At 39.3% G+C, this 17,014-nt stretch overlaps 1 protein-coding gene across 1 annotated transcript in view; it reads right to left on the reverse strand.

Annotated features, from left to right (window-relative positions):
* The window catches only part of ANKRD50 (ankyrin repeat domain containing 50), a 43,391-nt gene extending 26,589 nt beyond the window's left edge, over positions 1 to 16,802 (reverse strand). The window contains exons 1-2 of the mRNA XM_049815188.1: positions 16,689 to 16,802; positions 14,399 to 15,682 (exon numbers count right to left, since the gene is read on the reverse strand). Coding sequence (XP_049671145.1) covers positions 14,399 to 14,877 — 479 coding nt within the window. The 5' untranslated portion in view covers positions 14,878 to 15,682; positions 16,689 to 16,802. The remainder of the gene's footprint in view (positions 1 to 14,398; positions 15,683 to 16,688) is intronic.
* Positions 16,803 to 17,014: the final 212 nt, after the last annotated feature.

A 17,014-nucleotide genomic window follows, 5' to 3' on the forward strand; every position in this document is an offset into this window, starting at 1 on the left:
ACGCTTCTAATTCCCCAATGCCTTTTTGTCCCTTTTTAAAGCAAGGCACTAAATATACATCTTTTTCTTTCAAGTCTGAATTTTCAGCCATCCTGATAAAGATAACCTGTCCTTTGAAGATAATCAGTAACAGTTAATAGGCTGAACAGTTTGAAAATATCTTACCTATCCTATGCTGTTTTCTGGTTGTTTTTTTTCTGTTGTGTTTTTTTTTTTTTTTTCTCTCTTTTGGTCCAGGCTATTTTTTCTGTATTCTTACTTCTTTGTTGCTAGTTTTAATTATGTTAGCTGACTGCAAAAGCACTGTTCTTAAGAAAGGGCAATATACACAATCACTGAGAATTTTGGCTTTCCCAGTGCTATCAGTTTTTCCTTCCCAGTGAACAGCAGACCAATACTGGGTGGATATTGTCTTCCTTCTGCTAACGTATGTATGGAATTATTTCTTATTACCAAACAAAACGCACCTTGCAGGAAACATGAACAATGCACCTTGAACTTTCAGTTTTGCCCTCATTTTCACATTACTCTTTTACTTTCATATTCAGTAGTCAATCTCCTTTCTGCAGTGTTCCTTCTAATGTTTAACACATGAATGATGAGGAGCTCAGTTTCACTAAATTGGACATCTAACATACTGCTTTGAGACTTCAGTGTTCTTTCCAGCTAATTCCTTTCTTTCATTATACTTCTCTTTGTGAGATCTCACGCACAAATTATCTGAGGTCACGATCTTCAAGTCCACTGCTCTTAGTTTGTCTTCTTTCCCCTCCTCTTCTAAACATCATGCATTTAAGATCATTTCATAGGCACTATCTCCAAAAGTTGCCTTTCATTTGCTCAGCTAGTTCTTTCCAATCTGATTGAAGCAAATTTATGTCCTCCCACTAGCTATTTTCTCCTCTTTGACATTAGAAGTATGGTCACTGACAGACTCCTCCTTATATCATGCTTTCCCAGCTGATGTTCATCTCCTACTTGTTTTGTTATTCAAATTTTTCAGCTATGTAGACATTATCGTCCAAATTCTTTGCCTTGGATAATTCCATTTGATATCTTAAAGAAGCTTAGCTTACTTGATCTTGCTGGTTTGGTAGGGTTAAACATTTGAATTTTAGGAAAGACATGGTGTAGAATGGTGTGAATCTCTCTAAGTTATTGACAACTACTATACCTTGCCAATGCAGGTAAACTTTTAGATACACAAGATGGTCTAATAGGTTGGTAGGCAGTTTTATTTACAGTCCATAGAAGATAACACTTTTACCAACAAACCTTGAAGTAGATATCATGCATGTAAAACTATCACCACATGTAGTGTCTATCTCCTATTCTTACAACTTTATTCTACAACTACAAACAAGCATACGACCTACAAAGTAACCCCTGAACAAGCTACTTCTTTTTAAACATACCAGTTATACAAGTTCTCCTGACAGATCTCAGAACATTTAAATCAGTCTTGACTGTGTACTAATATTTCCAGTTCTGCTTGTTCACCCCATACCTTTTTTCCATTAGTATAAAGACACCTAAGGCATTTGATTACTAAGCCACTTATCTTCCTCTTTGTCCATCCCATGACCCTAAATGAATAAACCTATTTCCTCTGCTCCTCCAGCCCCAGTTTTTGAGCTGTTGTCTAAATTGCTGTTATTTATATTTACTCCTGGGATTTGTTATCCACCAGCTGTTGTTTAAAAGCTCTCTTTTATTAGTGTCAAAAATCACTGCTTTTCTTTGTATTAAGCATCAATTAAATTCTCATTGTTTGTTTCCACAATTCAATCTCTTTCTTAAAAAGAAAAAAAAAAAAAAGAAAAAAAAAAGGTTGGGGGCATCAAAGAACATATAGTTTACATCAAATGCGTGAGATGAAAGCATCAAATCAGACTCAATGAAAACTATTATTAGTTGAAATGAGAGAATTACCTATACTGCACCTTATTTTCTGTACCTGTAAAGTTAGGATAATAACTTACTTTGTAAATATTCAGAAGTCTGTGGTTGAAATGCAACATGTAGGAGTGGGGTACCACAGTAAGAAAACTAACAAGTTTATATATGCAACAGAAGGTATTAAAATTACAAAGTTAGTTTTAAATCATTTATAAAACCAAAGTGAAATGTATAGTCTTTTCAGCTTTCCTTATTAATTACCTGGTTTCTTGGCCATATAAGAATTAATAATTTTTTGTTAAACAAAAATGTATCTTCTTCTATGAGCAGTGTTATTTGAACACATTAGTATACAACTGAACTTAAATTCTTATAGCTTTACAGGCATTTGAATCTGCTGGTATTATTCTACGTTTTGGAGATAGACAAAATCCATTTCCTTCTTTTGTCTCAATTTATGCAGAGCATGAACACAACTGAAGAAACAGATATTGCCTTCCACGTATATGATTGTATTTGTTGACATGAGAGAAATGCTAGCCACAGAAAAGAAACAAAAAAAACCCCAGATGAGACAGGTAGAAAACTGCACGGAATACATTCAATTGTGTGGGTTTTGTCAGGCTACATTCTAGTTTACTGTTCCGTCAGCCCTACCTTCTATTATTCCATGACTGTGTAACAAAAGACAATAGCATAATGCACATGATACAACACAGTCACTGTTATTACTGCAGTTCAGTCTGACAATCCCCAAATTAATTAGATTTTTCCTATGCATTTGATTCCAGAAGAAAAAAAAACCAACAAACCATTACTCATTGGGAAACATAAAGAAGAGGTGCTGCAGTGGGTATTTCAGCAATGAGCTGTTTCTTCAGAACAGGGAGTTCTTGAATTGCCTGCCTGGAACAACCAGGATAAACAACAATATACATTTTGAAATCTTGATCATTCCCTAATCAAGTTGCTCTATACCTGCCTTTCTCATTTTTTGCACATCATCATAAAGCACCCCACATGTCAACTGTTGAACTGATTGCAGGATTATACTGTTCAACCCCATTTTCAGAAAATCCTCTGCACAAATACCAGATGAAAAACTGTTAAGATTTTACCTTACTAGTCAAGCACTTAAGACAGCTTTCCTCCTATGTTTGCATTACCACATATCTTTTTCCATCTTATTTTCTCAAGTGAAAGGGACTATCTCAACCTTTAATTGCACTGTCTTAGTTGAAGAGGCAACAGATGGAGCAGCTTTCATGTGTCCCATTCAGAATTACTCTCCCATACTCCCCAAAGTAGAATCTACAGCATATGTTTCTTGTGCATCACTCTGGGTCCATATTAGTTACCTTGTGGTTTGGTTTAGGGTTTTTTTCCCTCCCCCAACTCCAAGCAGATATAGTTTCTCTTAATACGACTGTAAATCTCGTATTGATCCTTTCTGTACCTCGTCTGTAATTTACTTTAAAAAACATTGTTAGGTTAGCACCATGTGAACCTGATTCTATTATCTTACAGCAGTGATGCATTTAGCTCTGGAATTGATTCTATATCTCTATATTTAGTAACATCTATTTTTAGCCTTAACTACAATAGAACAAGTGACAGAAACTATATTCTCCTCCTCCCCCCACCTCCCCGCAACAATTTATACACAACATGTTTACTGTGGATAGCAACTTTATCATCATTTAAAATAGATGGGGATACTAAGGAAAAAAGTATACCTGAAGTCATAAAAATTGAACTTAATGTGAATGTGCAGTACCTGCTACAAATCATCTGGGGAAAAAAAATATTATTTTTTCTTCACTTTTTAAGAGAAAGTAAGCGCAACAAAGCTGAAGCAAAGGAAGTTGCAACATTCTCCAATACAAAATAAGGCAACTGAAAACAAACTGATGTGTACAATTGTCAATGGAATGCAGTAAAAGTTTGGAAAGTTTACCTAAGTTTCTAGAGTGGTCAAACTAATGTGTGTTGGTACCACTGCCATCATGTACACCAGTGCAACAGCATGGCAACCTAACAGAAGTGTGTAATGTTGTTCTTACTTAAAACTCTTTGTGTTGTTGACTACTTAAGTTTCCATCTGTTAGAGAAGGCAGAGTTTATATTCTACTAATTAGGGTAATCTAAAATCATACAGGACACAATTTCTCTTATCGCGGATCAGCTGCACTTTACCTACAAACAGAGCTTTTTACCAATGTTCTGTTGAACTCCACAAAAGTGTAGAAAAAGGACAGACAGCTTCATGATTGTATCATGCTCACCATCACTGCAGAAGAGCTAATGTAGTTAAACCAAGATTGGTTAAGTGCTTTAAGATGGAAATCATGCTGTAATACCGTTCTTAACAGTTTTACCTCATGAAGTTCATTCATATCTGCCCATTACCATCATCTCTATACTGCTGGTACTTTCCTTAACCAACCTAGAGCTTCTGAACAGTTTTCTGCCTCTTCCAGGAGAACTCCACAATTCTTCAAATAACCTTAAATAAGATGCTGCCATCCCCCCTTCCTCTTAATCTCTTTCGTCTACTAAGATATCATGGATCTTTAGCACACAAGCTTGCATCAGTGCAGCCAGATACTCATCTCCCCTTCTTAACACATGCACCAGTATACCAACTCTTACTAGTACGTGACAAAGGAAAAAAGATGAAGAAGACGACATCATTGATGGGCCACAGACCGAAAGTCCACTCATGTATGATCCTTTATTCCCATTCTTCCTCCCATTCCTGTCAATTTAAACAACAGCATCCAAAACCAAGCCAAGCCGTTTGATCGCCTTCTATCAACAGCAAAGGCTTTTTGGTCCTTGCTTTACGTGAAGCTATCTGCAAACATGCAACATAGAGAGGACTTCAATTGCAATTGTTTTGCTCCTTTCACTTCATCAGCTATGTAAATTTCTCCATTTGCCTTCATTTCGTGATATAATTTTCAGTTCTTCTTTCATGCTATCCCATCACATTTTGATGTCATCAAGTGTACCCGGAACATACCCACCTACAGTCTTTGCAGCACCTCCTCTGCGATACCTTTGAACACCTATATACAATTCAACCCTTATTTCAACAAAATTATTTTTAAGTTTTTTTTCATCACACTTGCCTTTTTTCCTAATTATTTCTCTTTGAGCAGTAGTTCTTCAACTGTGAAGTGTTTCTGCATTAACTATTCAAAACATTCCTGCTCCTAGACAAAGTTAGATTTCTCACCATTCCCAGTGTATTATACACATCACCACGCAGAAGAAACTGAAACCTCCTCAATACATTGCTTCACTAACACTTTCAGGAGGCGATATTTCAATACTATCTTTTCCCAGTATATTAGACACACTAAGTCCTTTCTACTTCACAATCCGCCAAATCCTTTTCATTTTTTCATTAAAAAGGAAGAAAAGAAAAGAAACTTAAACCCTTGCACAAGCTATGAACATGTGCATAGAAAACTGGAGGGAAGGGAAATAATTAACAAGTGAGAATTGCTATGAAGGTCCATCTAACTAAACAGCTTATAGGAAAACCTGTAAGGTTTAAGACTGAGCCACACAGATTAAAGGCAAAATGTTAATGCCTATACAAGTAGAAGACAAAAAGGTCTATGTAAGTTGTCATTATTAAAATGCCTTGGGGAAACTTTCTTATGGTAATTTAAACTGAAAAGGTTAAAACCTTAAATGGTATTATGTTCAGTCTGTATGCAGTGCTTCCATACAATGAAAGAAGAACATACAACTAGCTCTTGCAGCAACACTAACTGTTGCTATGTGACCCGTTAACTCCAGAGATTTAAGGGAAAAGCCTAAAGAGAAACATGCCACAAAGTACTTAAGCTTCAGGCAATGCTCAACTTTCTAATAGTCTAGAGAGCGCCAGAACACAGCGTTTTCTATGAAACCTAGGGTCAGTTAAAAGTCTAAAGCAGCAGTTACACATTACATGTACATACTAAGAATCAGAAGCTCCATCAGAGCGAAGATACTCTCACAAGAGCGAGTTTATGAAAAACCAATTTACCTTCTGCAACTTCACTTTCACTGAGCTGGAAATACAAGCTGAGTTGGCAGATTCTGTTTAACCTCTTGTGCATGCTCTTACAAAAATAGTTTCTCATGTCACCGATGAATAGGTATGATTTTCAGCTGGTGTCCTGCCTCTATCATTTTTGACTATAAAATAAATCATGTTACTGAACAATTAAAATAGACAAATGTTGTGTTTACAAGAAGTCCCTATAATATACAGGAGAAATATGTAAATAAACATGTAAATAAATATGTAAATAAATTAACAGACTCATACCACACAAAAGTCAGCACAGAAACTGTACTCATAATTACTTGAACTGTTCTAACTAGTAAGCTACATTGAAGACAAGTAGCATTTTACCACACATTTAGCATTAATACACTGTAGTTACTCACATCTTCACAGTACACCACCACCCAGGAGATGGTATTGAGGTTCAGCGCAATACGGTTTTTTTGTACTGTTCCTTACTTCTTTCATACAGACTGTCTTGTTCACCATTTTTCTTCATTAGATCTCAAAAGATCTTTTGATCTTGCAGATATCAGCTTACATGTAGCTGCTTCCTATAAAGAGTTGTAAAAGGCTTTGTGCCGTGAAATCTGTCTGCTATTTTTAATATTTTATGTCTCTCGCTACAGAATCACTAAGCGTAGGCCTCCACAGTATGAAGATCCATCTACCAGGGAGCTAAAGACTGTAAAACTGTCCAGTCTTTCTGATGAAATCCATAGGAGTCAACTTTTTTAAATTAAAAAGTACCTCAGCCACTTGATGTTGAAGGTACATATTTTTGACACAGATTTTCTTCACCAGAAATGAGATACTAAAATCAAATTGTAATTATGCCATTATGATGGAGTACATAGTACTGTCAGTAATAAAGGGAGGCATGTGCTCCTTATGTTTTGGCATGACTATGTTTGACAGTCTTAAGTTTTTCAAAAAGCAGAGACACTTAAATCCTTTCATGAATCTAGCCTTAAATCACACAGAATTGACAGCTTGTCATTCCAACACTGAACTTCTCTGGAATCGCAGACTGAGACTAGAAACAGGCAGAAGACTACATGGGAGAGACCACCGAGAACCTCGCTTGCTAGAGCACTGCTTGCACTTGTCCTTTGGCATGCTGTAGGTGCCGAGATGTTGAACGACCCATTGATGCACCACAGCAGTCTACAAAAACGTACCTCCCACAAAACAACCTGCTTTTAACTGAAATCACCTTGCTTTTAACTGAAAATAGTTACGGCTCCTACTATAAGCAGAAATCAATCTTGTACCAGATCAAGCTCCTCTGGGCTAGGATCCAACTCCCTTCAGGATTCTAGTCAAGCATAAGTGAAAGACGTAGGAATGGACAAAATTATGGGAAAGGACAGAAGTAGAATGTTGCATATTTACACATCTAAAATGTTGCTCAGACAAATTCCCTTTAGATACAGAAACCTTTATTCAGCTAAGGGATTTTTTTAATGTCACATTCTTAGGTGTGATCTCTGAGGAAAGACTAACAAGTTGGAATTATTTAATTTAAAGATGAGATGAAAGAGAATAAAGCAGTATGCAAATATGTAAAAGGCTGTCCCAAAAAGGAAAGCAAGAATCTATTCTCCAAGTCTCTGGAGAACACCAGAAGTAGTAACAAGCTTAGATTATAGCAAGAAAAAAACCCCTCAGGTTAGACATATGGAAATTTTTTTCTGATAAGAATTGTGAAGCATAAGAGCAGATAAAGCAAGCATCTCTCAGAAACAGACTTGGTTTCTTCTGCCTGGGGAAGGAGATGGTTGGTGGACTTGATTTTCTGAGGTCCCCTTCCAACCTTCTCTCTCGAGGTCGAAATCAGTCACTTGCACATTTGAGCTTTACATGTGGTAAATGAATAAATACACTGGAAGTTTAACAACTTTCTTCTTTAAAGGGTCTCGTAAATGAATTCATTACACATTCAGATCTTTCTTCACATGAAACAGGATACAGTTAGTCCTTGGCTTTGTTTCTACCATTTATAGCTCTACGAAATTAGAGAGTCTGACAAGATCTGTGTTCACACCCTCCTCGTAACCGTTGCAAAACTACAGCTACCAAGATTGTACTGAAGCTGCAGAAGCAGAGGAAAAGGCTGTGGAGCAGCCCTTTCCAGAAGAAAGAAAAAGAACAGAGAAAAAGATGCAGATCACTTCCAGACAGTCTTTGAGACTTGGCTGAGAAAAGTCAAGGCATTTCTTTTCTATGAAAAGATTAATACTGAATTACTAATGTCTTACAGAATAAATTGATAGAAATCTCAGCAGCTTTTCAGTTTCCAGCAGCCCAAGATCAGGCATCTATAACCGTCTCCAATGTGCTGCCTCTCAATGTATCTTTTATTTCAATACCTCCTAAGCTCATGGTAAAACCAGACTTCTACTAAATGCATGTCATTTAAAAAAAATAAATATAAAAGCAAGAGAAAAGTAGCTCAAATATCACGTGCTACCACCTCACCCCCTCCTGAGCAAAATTAATACTGCTTATTTTCACAGCAGTCAGAGAACTTTGGGTGCTGCTAACAGCAGCAGAAGCATGTACTGTCATTAATTCACTAGCAAGGAAAGCTCAGTTTGTAAGGTAAAGTATCAAAGACTAACCCCATGAAAGAAAGGATACTCTAATCTCTGATCTCAGCCATTAAAGTGGATCTGAAACTTTCTGTTAGCTAAAGACAATGCAAAAGTAAACAGTTAAGGGTGGGTAGGGTGGAAAAAGAAAAGGAAAGAACTAAAGAGGAGCTGGCCTTCAACTTCTCAGATTTACCCCAAAACCCACTTACTTTTTTTTAATTAAGAATAAGCTTCTCCAAAACAGTCAAAAGCTTACCAATGAATTGTTCAAGAAAGCCTACACAATCCATGATAATTTTAATTATATTACTGGCTTCAAAGTTCGTACAAGGACCTCTAAAAAGAACAGCTTCTTCACACTTCATCTGTTATTGCATATAACTCAATTTCTAAACCTGTTCCTTCATCTATGCTAAATAAATGGCAATAAGAATGGCATTTCAGTACTGCAGATTTAAAGTCCCTGGACAACAGTCACAGAATATTTGCTGAACAACCTGCTTTTTTCTACTTTGTCAGACAAATAATCTAGAACTTGAAATAAAACATGTTTCCCCTTATCATTTAGACAAGGGGAGAAGCACTCTCAATCACCTGCAATTTGCAACTTTCTGATGATACACCACTCTTGATGGAAAGAGGGGAGAAAAAAGAAAAAATAAATTAGTAGCATGGAAAGCCAATACAGGTGAAGGGCCAGGGGGGCAGGAAATGCTTGTTAGCATTGGTTGACAATCCCAGTTTTTTTAGTCTGAATTCTGCTGTTTATGACATTTCCACCTGCCAAACACAAAACACCAGAGGCTTGATCCTTTGGAGTTCTCCTCCAAAGAGGTAAAAGTAACTTTACCTAGATAACAGCTATTGGCACAAGATTTGTTGTACTTTAATGTCGTCCAAGGGAATGACTCATACAAGAAGGCTTTCAATTTAAATCAACATAAACCCCTGCTTCAAACTTGTAGTCAGCATAAAACCTTACATGACCCCTCACATTTTTCACAATCATGTCTGCAGATATTTGCATATTCTAGAAAACTGCTTTACTTTTTGTATCACTTAGCATTATTGGTCATGTTCCATTACAATGCAATTCTGTTGTGCATGCAGACACAGAGGAACTGTACCACCGATACTTAGCGCAGCTTCACAGAGCACTAGGGTATGGAGAAACTGCAACATCCATCTATTCTTTATTGCTCTTATTTTAAAGTTTTGGTGTGGATGCCTCTTGTCACCCGTCCAGCTTAGTTAACTCTCTGGGGTTTCCCTTTTCAAATATGAGTAGCAGAGATCAGGAGTTCGAAATAGAAGAAAAGCTGTGATTGTCTGGGAACCTGCAAAAGGAACCATGATACCGAATTTAGCACTAGCGTACACAGAAAAAGAAATAAATCTGGTGTCCTTTCTGAAAAAAGGATACTTTTAAGTTCCGGGGCATAGTTTCCACTACATTAATTTTTGGTAAAGAAGATGTAACATCAGCCTGAGAAAACTTCTGTGAAATTCTCATACAATGACAGATTTGTTCAGCAGCTTTTTTTTCTTTCTTTTAAATTGTTCTTTTCTTGGGTCCCTACCGATGAGGGACAGCTACTTGCATGGGAATGCAATTTCAGCAATGCAAATAAGTGGAAATCTGAATTCATAGCTTCATTCTTCCCCCAGTACAAATCTCTTTGACCGGACCATCTTACATTAAAGTAATTCTATTAGAAATACTTTAGTAATGAAGTTTTAGGACACTTCGCAAGTGAAAAAAACCACTTGAACATCGTTGACCCAAATTCAATATGTGAGAAGTAAGTATGTGAAAAGTCTCACAAGATTTGAAGTTTCTTGAAAAGACATGCAGAAGACAGCAAGAAACTTCATCTGTGAGTGATAGCAAAGCAGCAATATCTTCACCAACCTGCTGGGAGATGTGGAAATTCACCATTTTTTTTATTAATTTCAGCAATTTATTAATTTCAGCAATTCACCCAAGCAAAATTCAAATTTTGCTTTAAGTTTTACTAGACCAATGCATACTAAAGGTAAGTTTAGTACAAGCTTAAAAGCATTATGTTACTTAACAGACACATTCTATCTCTAAATTATTTGAAACTGACTCAGGAGCCCTGGTCTCAGACTCATGTGTTTCAGACTCAGAGCAATGGCTGCAAAAGAAATCAACTCTGCAGGGTAAACTAGGTCTACACTTCCAGTAAAGTCCACTTTTTGGGATGTGAAATAACCAAGCTCTGCCTTCCACCACTTAACTGCAGCACATCATGTAGGAAATATGTGCATTCCCTACTATCTGAAGGTATTTAATGTCATCTCCTTTGTCTGAAAAATGTAAACCAGGATCATGAGGGTGTGTGTCTTTTTACAGCCTCGTCTGCACAAATTTCAGCATTATCCATGGTTTATATCAGAGTTCCTCTATGTCCTCATGGCCTTGGATAACTGATAGCTGGCTGTATTCCTATCAATCACTGGAAGAATAAACTTGCTGCAGCAAAACCAAAATCAACCCCCATTCACAACCCTAGAGATAGTATTGCAAAATCTGGGTTATTCTGATTTTGACTTTTCTATTTACACAGGGAAGAATAGACCTTTTCAATTAAATTCTTTCCGTTTAACACATCATTTCTTCTTACTTTTGGAGTCTGTAACACTCTTTGCCATTTCCTTTATCCTTTCTGCTTCACTTTCACCTAAAATACACATGTGAGGCTTCAGCATTCTCCCTTACGTTTAAGCTTGCTTTCTGCTCCCGTACTGCAGAAGAAAAGTGCCTCTGAAGCTGTGCTGTAAGTAGCAGTTCCTTCTCTCAGCTGTCAGTGCAGCAACAAATGCTTGTTAAATACATTTGTATAGATCAGCCCTTCCAGCTCTTCAAATCTGCAAGATCTGCCCCTGGAAGAATTTTTAGGGCATGTTAAGATTATAAATACCTAAGAAATTTTTAAGAGAAGACATTCAAAGAGGAGGAGAAAAGTCTTAACTCTCCGGGTCATCACTTGCATGTTTATCACTATGACCATCAGGGTTGCTGAAAAGCTATTTAAAAAACATTCTTCAGAAAAAGATTTGCTATTTTAACTAATGAACTTTACATTGTTTATAGACTGGCACATTACAAAGCATTAGAAAGTTTTTCTTTCTTACTATTTCTAGGACAATTAGCACAAAAATAGAATGGTGTAGTCTTGTTTAGCACTTATGAAGAGAAGTCTTTCCATTTTAGGCCATGAATACATAGTTGGGTCTGCAGCAGCTGTGCAAAGCAGAGCAAAAATTTGACAGTGCCTTTAAAGAAAGATCTTTCACCTCTCCTACTGAATAAATTAAAAAAAGGTAAAAAAAAATAAATCAATGGAGCATTGAGACGAGAGCTTTATGCTCTTTCAGTGCCTTTACACAATGCAAAAGGCAAGCAGCTGTTAAGTCTTTCCTAGACCTCATTTCACATTACAACAACTTTCACTTAACAGTAAGCCTATGTAACACACTGGACCAGAATACTGAAGTGCTCAGTGATAAATCTTAGAAACCATGAAAAATACTAATTTAGATTTTTGTTAAACATTTCTTGCACGCTGTATATATTAACAAGAGTTCAATTAACAAATGATTGAGATATCTGATGGTGGGAAGGGGGTCACCAAGTCCCTCTTGTTTGTGGACAGTGATTGTATCATACAGGCAGCAGAACAAGCTCACAGTACTGTCAACAAGCATCTCCTGGTCCCCTGCCACAGTGCTGAAAACTTATATTCCCAGCACAGCACCTTGTCTCTAACGCCTCATCTCCCTCAAATCTGCAATATGAGAATGAAGACTATCTACCACAGCTGCTTTTGAGAGCAGATCAGGGTAGGTGGGCAGCAAGGGAATACATGAAGGACAAAAAACCCCACCAAACCCAACTCCTTGACTGAAGCTTTTGTGCTACCACATAAGTATTTTTAGCGTAATAATAAGAGTTCACAATCACTGCTGCAAAATTTGAGAAGGGAAAGACTAGTACCAGATGTTGTGTCACATTTTATTTTTCCAGTACAAAACCAAGAACCCTGTATATTGACCTAAATGCTCAAACAGCCCATCACTGAACCCAGTGTTCATAAAAAGCAGTCTTATTGAAGACGCCGAGTCTGACTCACAAGTATCTTTCATATTTCTATATCGCATTTTTGTGTAAAGACATTTACCTAACCCCTATTCTTTGGAGTAAGGCAATCATGTTTAGAACAGAGGAAGGATTCCAGCTCTTAGAGAGAGCTAAATGAGTAAGATTTCCTTGTAATACTTTCAAGCATAAACAGGCTCTTACTCAACAGATTAATCCACTTGCATGATTTTAAAAGTCTGCCTAAAGCTAGCTAGCCAGTCTGCTATTCCATTTATAGACACTTAATTTCACCCAGTTTTTAGTCATTAGAAATTGAGAGGGCTTAATACTTCTGAAATTAGGACCTTAATAGCTGCTAGAAGTTGCACCTTCACTTCGCAACGAACAAAAAAATCCACAGTTAGTCTTGGTTTTAGACTATTTGTTTTAAGACACTACACTGAGAACAATGTAGACATGCATCCTGTTTATTCAGCGGGCAAGGACATAACAGCCATCAGAACTGGAAGGCTCTTTTATACAACCGTAACAGTATAAGCAAGCACTACAGGCACTACAGCTCAACCTCAGTACTTGTTTACCCAGTCTTAGTAGTCGGAGGGGGGGGGAACGACACACAGGACAGGACAAAAAACAACCAAAAACAAACAGGATTTTTTTTTATACTGGAAACATCATCCAAGATACCCTTCAGTACCACAGAAAGTTATGTCACTACACAAAGCTCAAGAACTTCAGTAGAACTAATATTCCAGTGAAGTTTTATACTGACAACACAATCAACTGAAGCTCTCTTGCCAGAGACAAGCCTTATCCTTTCAGAATTTTCCTTCATTTGTGACTCAAAGGAATAAAGACCGATAGACACGTGCTTGTGAAGGCTGTGCTTAAGAGAGCACATTGTTCTAAGTGATCTATAGATATACACTCTTATACACACATCAGTATCCTTACAGAAACAAAATTCTGAGTGACATGCTGAAGAGACTGGTCTGTGATGGAACACTAAGTAAAAAAATAAATATTTTCATTCAGCTTAGATAGCTGACAAACATTCTAAAGGGGCAGGGTGAGCCCGCCTGACAAATTTCTGATCCACTTAATGCTTTGGAGTACATATTTTTTAAGTAGCAATAAAGATTTGACATAATCTTTGCATATTGTGAGAGGTAACATAAGGAGTTAATTGACATTTTCCTACCACATATTTTTAGACAAACATAAAACCGATGTGTTGGATCAGACCCAGAGATCCATTAGTCCAGTTTCCTGTTAGACAGAGCATGATACTGGAAGCTTTTGCGAGGGTCCTTTAAGGTCTGTTTCAGGTCTATGAAGGACAACTGCCCTACCTTTACGGCACACAAAGGCCACCGACTAGGTATCTTCCACTCTGAAGTCAACTACTTTAAAGTCTTTCCAAAACACTGGTTACAACTGAGGGTATTAATATACAAATGTAAATAAATTCACTATTAGTAATAAATTTTGTTTCAAAAGTAAATATTTATTTATGTCAACTATAAGGACAAACTTAGATTTTTCCATGGTAGGTCTGCAAGCTCTGACAGAGATAACAAGGCATGAAACAAACATGTTTAAGCCATCTGCATTGTAGACTCTTTGGAAAGGAAGACCTAAACAGAAGCTAGCATTTTTTTTTATTTATTTGAGTTTTATTTTTGGTAGGATTTTTTTTGTTTTTACCTTTTAAATGCTTCAGCAGGGTTCCTCTCACATTCCCCGGGTTGCAAGAGACTTTGAATAGCAGGATCTCTTAGTTTGTCCTCATATCCCTGGATCAGTCCACTGCGGCAGATTTGTGTAACTAAACCTCTAATAAACCCTCCAACACACAGCGTGTCAGAGTCTTGGGCCCGGCAGAAATGGAAGGCTAGAGCCTGACGATGTAAGCCTCTTTGCAGGTTTGCAGGTGAGCTTGGCCACAGTAACTCAGTACAGAGGGCCGTCTTGCCGCTACCGGGCCCTCCTACCAACAATACACCCCAGGCAGCTCCTTTCCCAGAGACAACACCGGTATTATTCCCAGAATTCGCTACAAGGGATGATTTGTTGGCAGCACTACTGCTGCAGTTAGCTTTCTCCTGGAGGCAGTGCTGAAGCTTGTGGAAAACCCACTCCCTACAGTAAAACTGCTTTCCCTGCAGCAAGCTGGTTTGAGCCATTTTATAAAGCTTCTTCTGTTGGATTTGTCATAAGCAGCAGTACACCTTCAACATCTCAGAGTAGGGAGATACACATTCATCTTGCACAGAAAAAAATCTTCTGCACAGAACTCGACAGAGGTTACGGTAATCAGTTAACCTTTCTTGTGAAACTTAACAGCCTCTTCTCAGGAAGGGCGTCGCTCCATTTGTATGCTTTATTATGATTAGCATAACATAATCACAGTTCAGCTGACATCGTGAAGCGGTGTCTGATACCAAAACTCAACAATACTTCTCCTACGGCTCAAAAGTTCATACAGCTCCATGGCTGCATCTGTAGTTTATGCAGTTGTGTGTGTTCCCAGTATACAGGGGAGACAATACATCTGGAAAAACTGAGGGAAAGCCAACTTTTCAGTGTATACTAAATGCCTTTCAACTCTAGGCATTAATCTCTCTGGATATACATCCAGAAAAAGCTGTCCACAATAAAATGTTCCTTCTGGGAATTTTTATAGAGAAAGTGATTTTTCTTCAGAGTCCTACATACATACCACAAACGTGGCTAAGTACCACTTACTAAGAAACAGTCAGTTTGGACAGTGAGCTCTGCAGACTTCACACATCTGGGCAAGCGTCTGAGAAGTGCTTCGCATTATGGTTTCTTATGCAGTAGAGACAACAGAAAAAAACCCCACGTTTACAGCTTCTTATTTCAATACATTCGTAAGTGTCTTCTTCAGGAACTCGGATTCTTACTGAACCTGTTCTCAGGTATCTTAATCACAAGATGTCAGAAGAGACAACATCTTCCCCTAGAGCTCTGAAATAAAGAAGACAGCACTTTTAACCCTACACGCAAGTCATAATTCAGTCAATCGCAAACGCAGACAACAAAGAGTAAAGTCGAGGGCTCTTATTCTCTATTTTTGCTCATACTATTAAATCGCATTGTCTAAAAAGCCGTTTTAAAGAAATCTGGCGTTACAAGGTACGATTAGCCACACATTAAAAAAAAAATAATAACAAAAAACAATAAACGGATATGACAGTGGCCTCAAAACCACAGGAGCAGTAAGTCTTGCATTCTCTCCCGAGAAGAACCGAATATACCCCTTCATCTTAGAAACATTCTTCCTAACAAGGCTTCATCACCGAATTCTCTCCGAATTTTTCTACTGCCGTCTACGGGTCGCGGGGTATTTTTTTTTTGAAGTTTATTTTACAGGGGAGAGCTGCCGACGGCTCTTTGCACACTTCTTTGTTCACCACTCGCCGGCAGCAGGGCGCCCGGCGGGCTGCGGGGTCACGGTTTAACACCCCACACACACCCACCCCCCCTCACGCCTCCTCATCGTGACACCCACCCCACCCCCCCCCAAAAAAAACAAAACAAAACCCCTTTTATCCCGGGCCGGGCTTTAACCCCACGCTGCCATTCCTTTCAGCCGAGCCACAGACGGCTCCAAAAGTCACTTCGGCAGCGCCCTGCCAGCTCGATCGTCTCTCTTTGAAAAAAAAAACCACCCCAAATCAACCGAGCAGCCGGGCAGCGCCCCCCGCCCTCCCTCAGCTTCTGGCACCCCCGGCGCGGAGCACCCCCGCCCGTCCCCCTCCCCCCGCACACACACAGACCCCCGGCTCCTCACAAAGATCCCGGCCACCGCACCCCCCCGCCAGCCTCCCGGTCCCCCTCAACCGGGTGTCAGTCCTCTCGTTCCCCTCAGGCGGCAGGTACGCTACGGTACGGTACAGCCCGCCCGGCCGGCCGTCCTCCCCTCCTTCCCCCGCGGCCGGCCGAGGGGCCTCCCCACCGCCGCCTCGCTCACCTCCGCCGTCGCCCCAGCGGCTGACTGATTCCTCCACGCTCTCTCTCCCGCCGCGCCCCTCCTCTTCCTCCAGGACCCCCTGAGGCTTCACCCGCCCCCGGGTGCCGCCGTGCCAGGGCCGCAGCCACCCCGCTCCGCTCCTCCGCCTCAGCCCGTTTGATACTCGCTCTCCTCAGCGCCTCCTTGACCCCCCCCCACCCCACCCGCTGCCTCCGCCCGGCCCCGCCCCGGCCCCGCCCCCTCTCCGGCACACGCCCCGCCCCCTTCCTCTCAAGCGCGTGCGGCGGCGGCGAGTTGCCGCCCGTGCATCTGGGGCCAAGTAGTCC

This window comes from Accipiter gentilis, chromosome 12, assembly GCF_929443795.1.
Source record: "Accipiter gentilis chromosome 12, bAccGen1.1, whole genome shotgun sequence".
In the NCBI taxonomy this organism is placed as follows: domain Eukaryota; kingdom Metazoa; phylum Chordata; class Aves; order Accipitriformes; family Accipitridae; genus Astur; species Astur gentilis.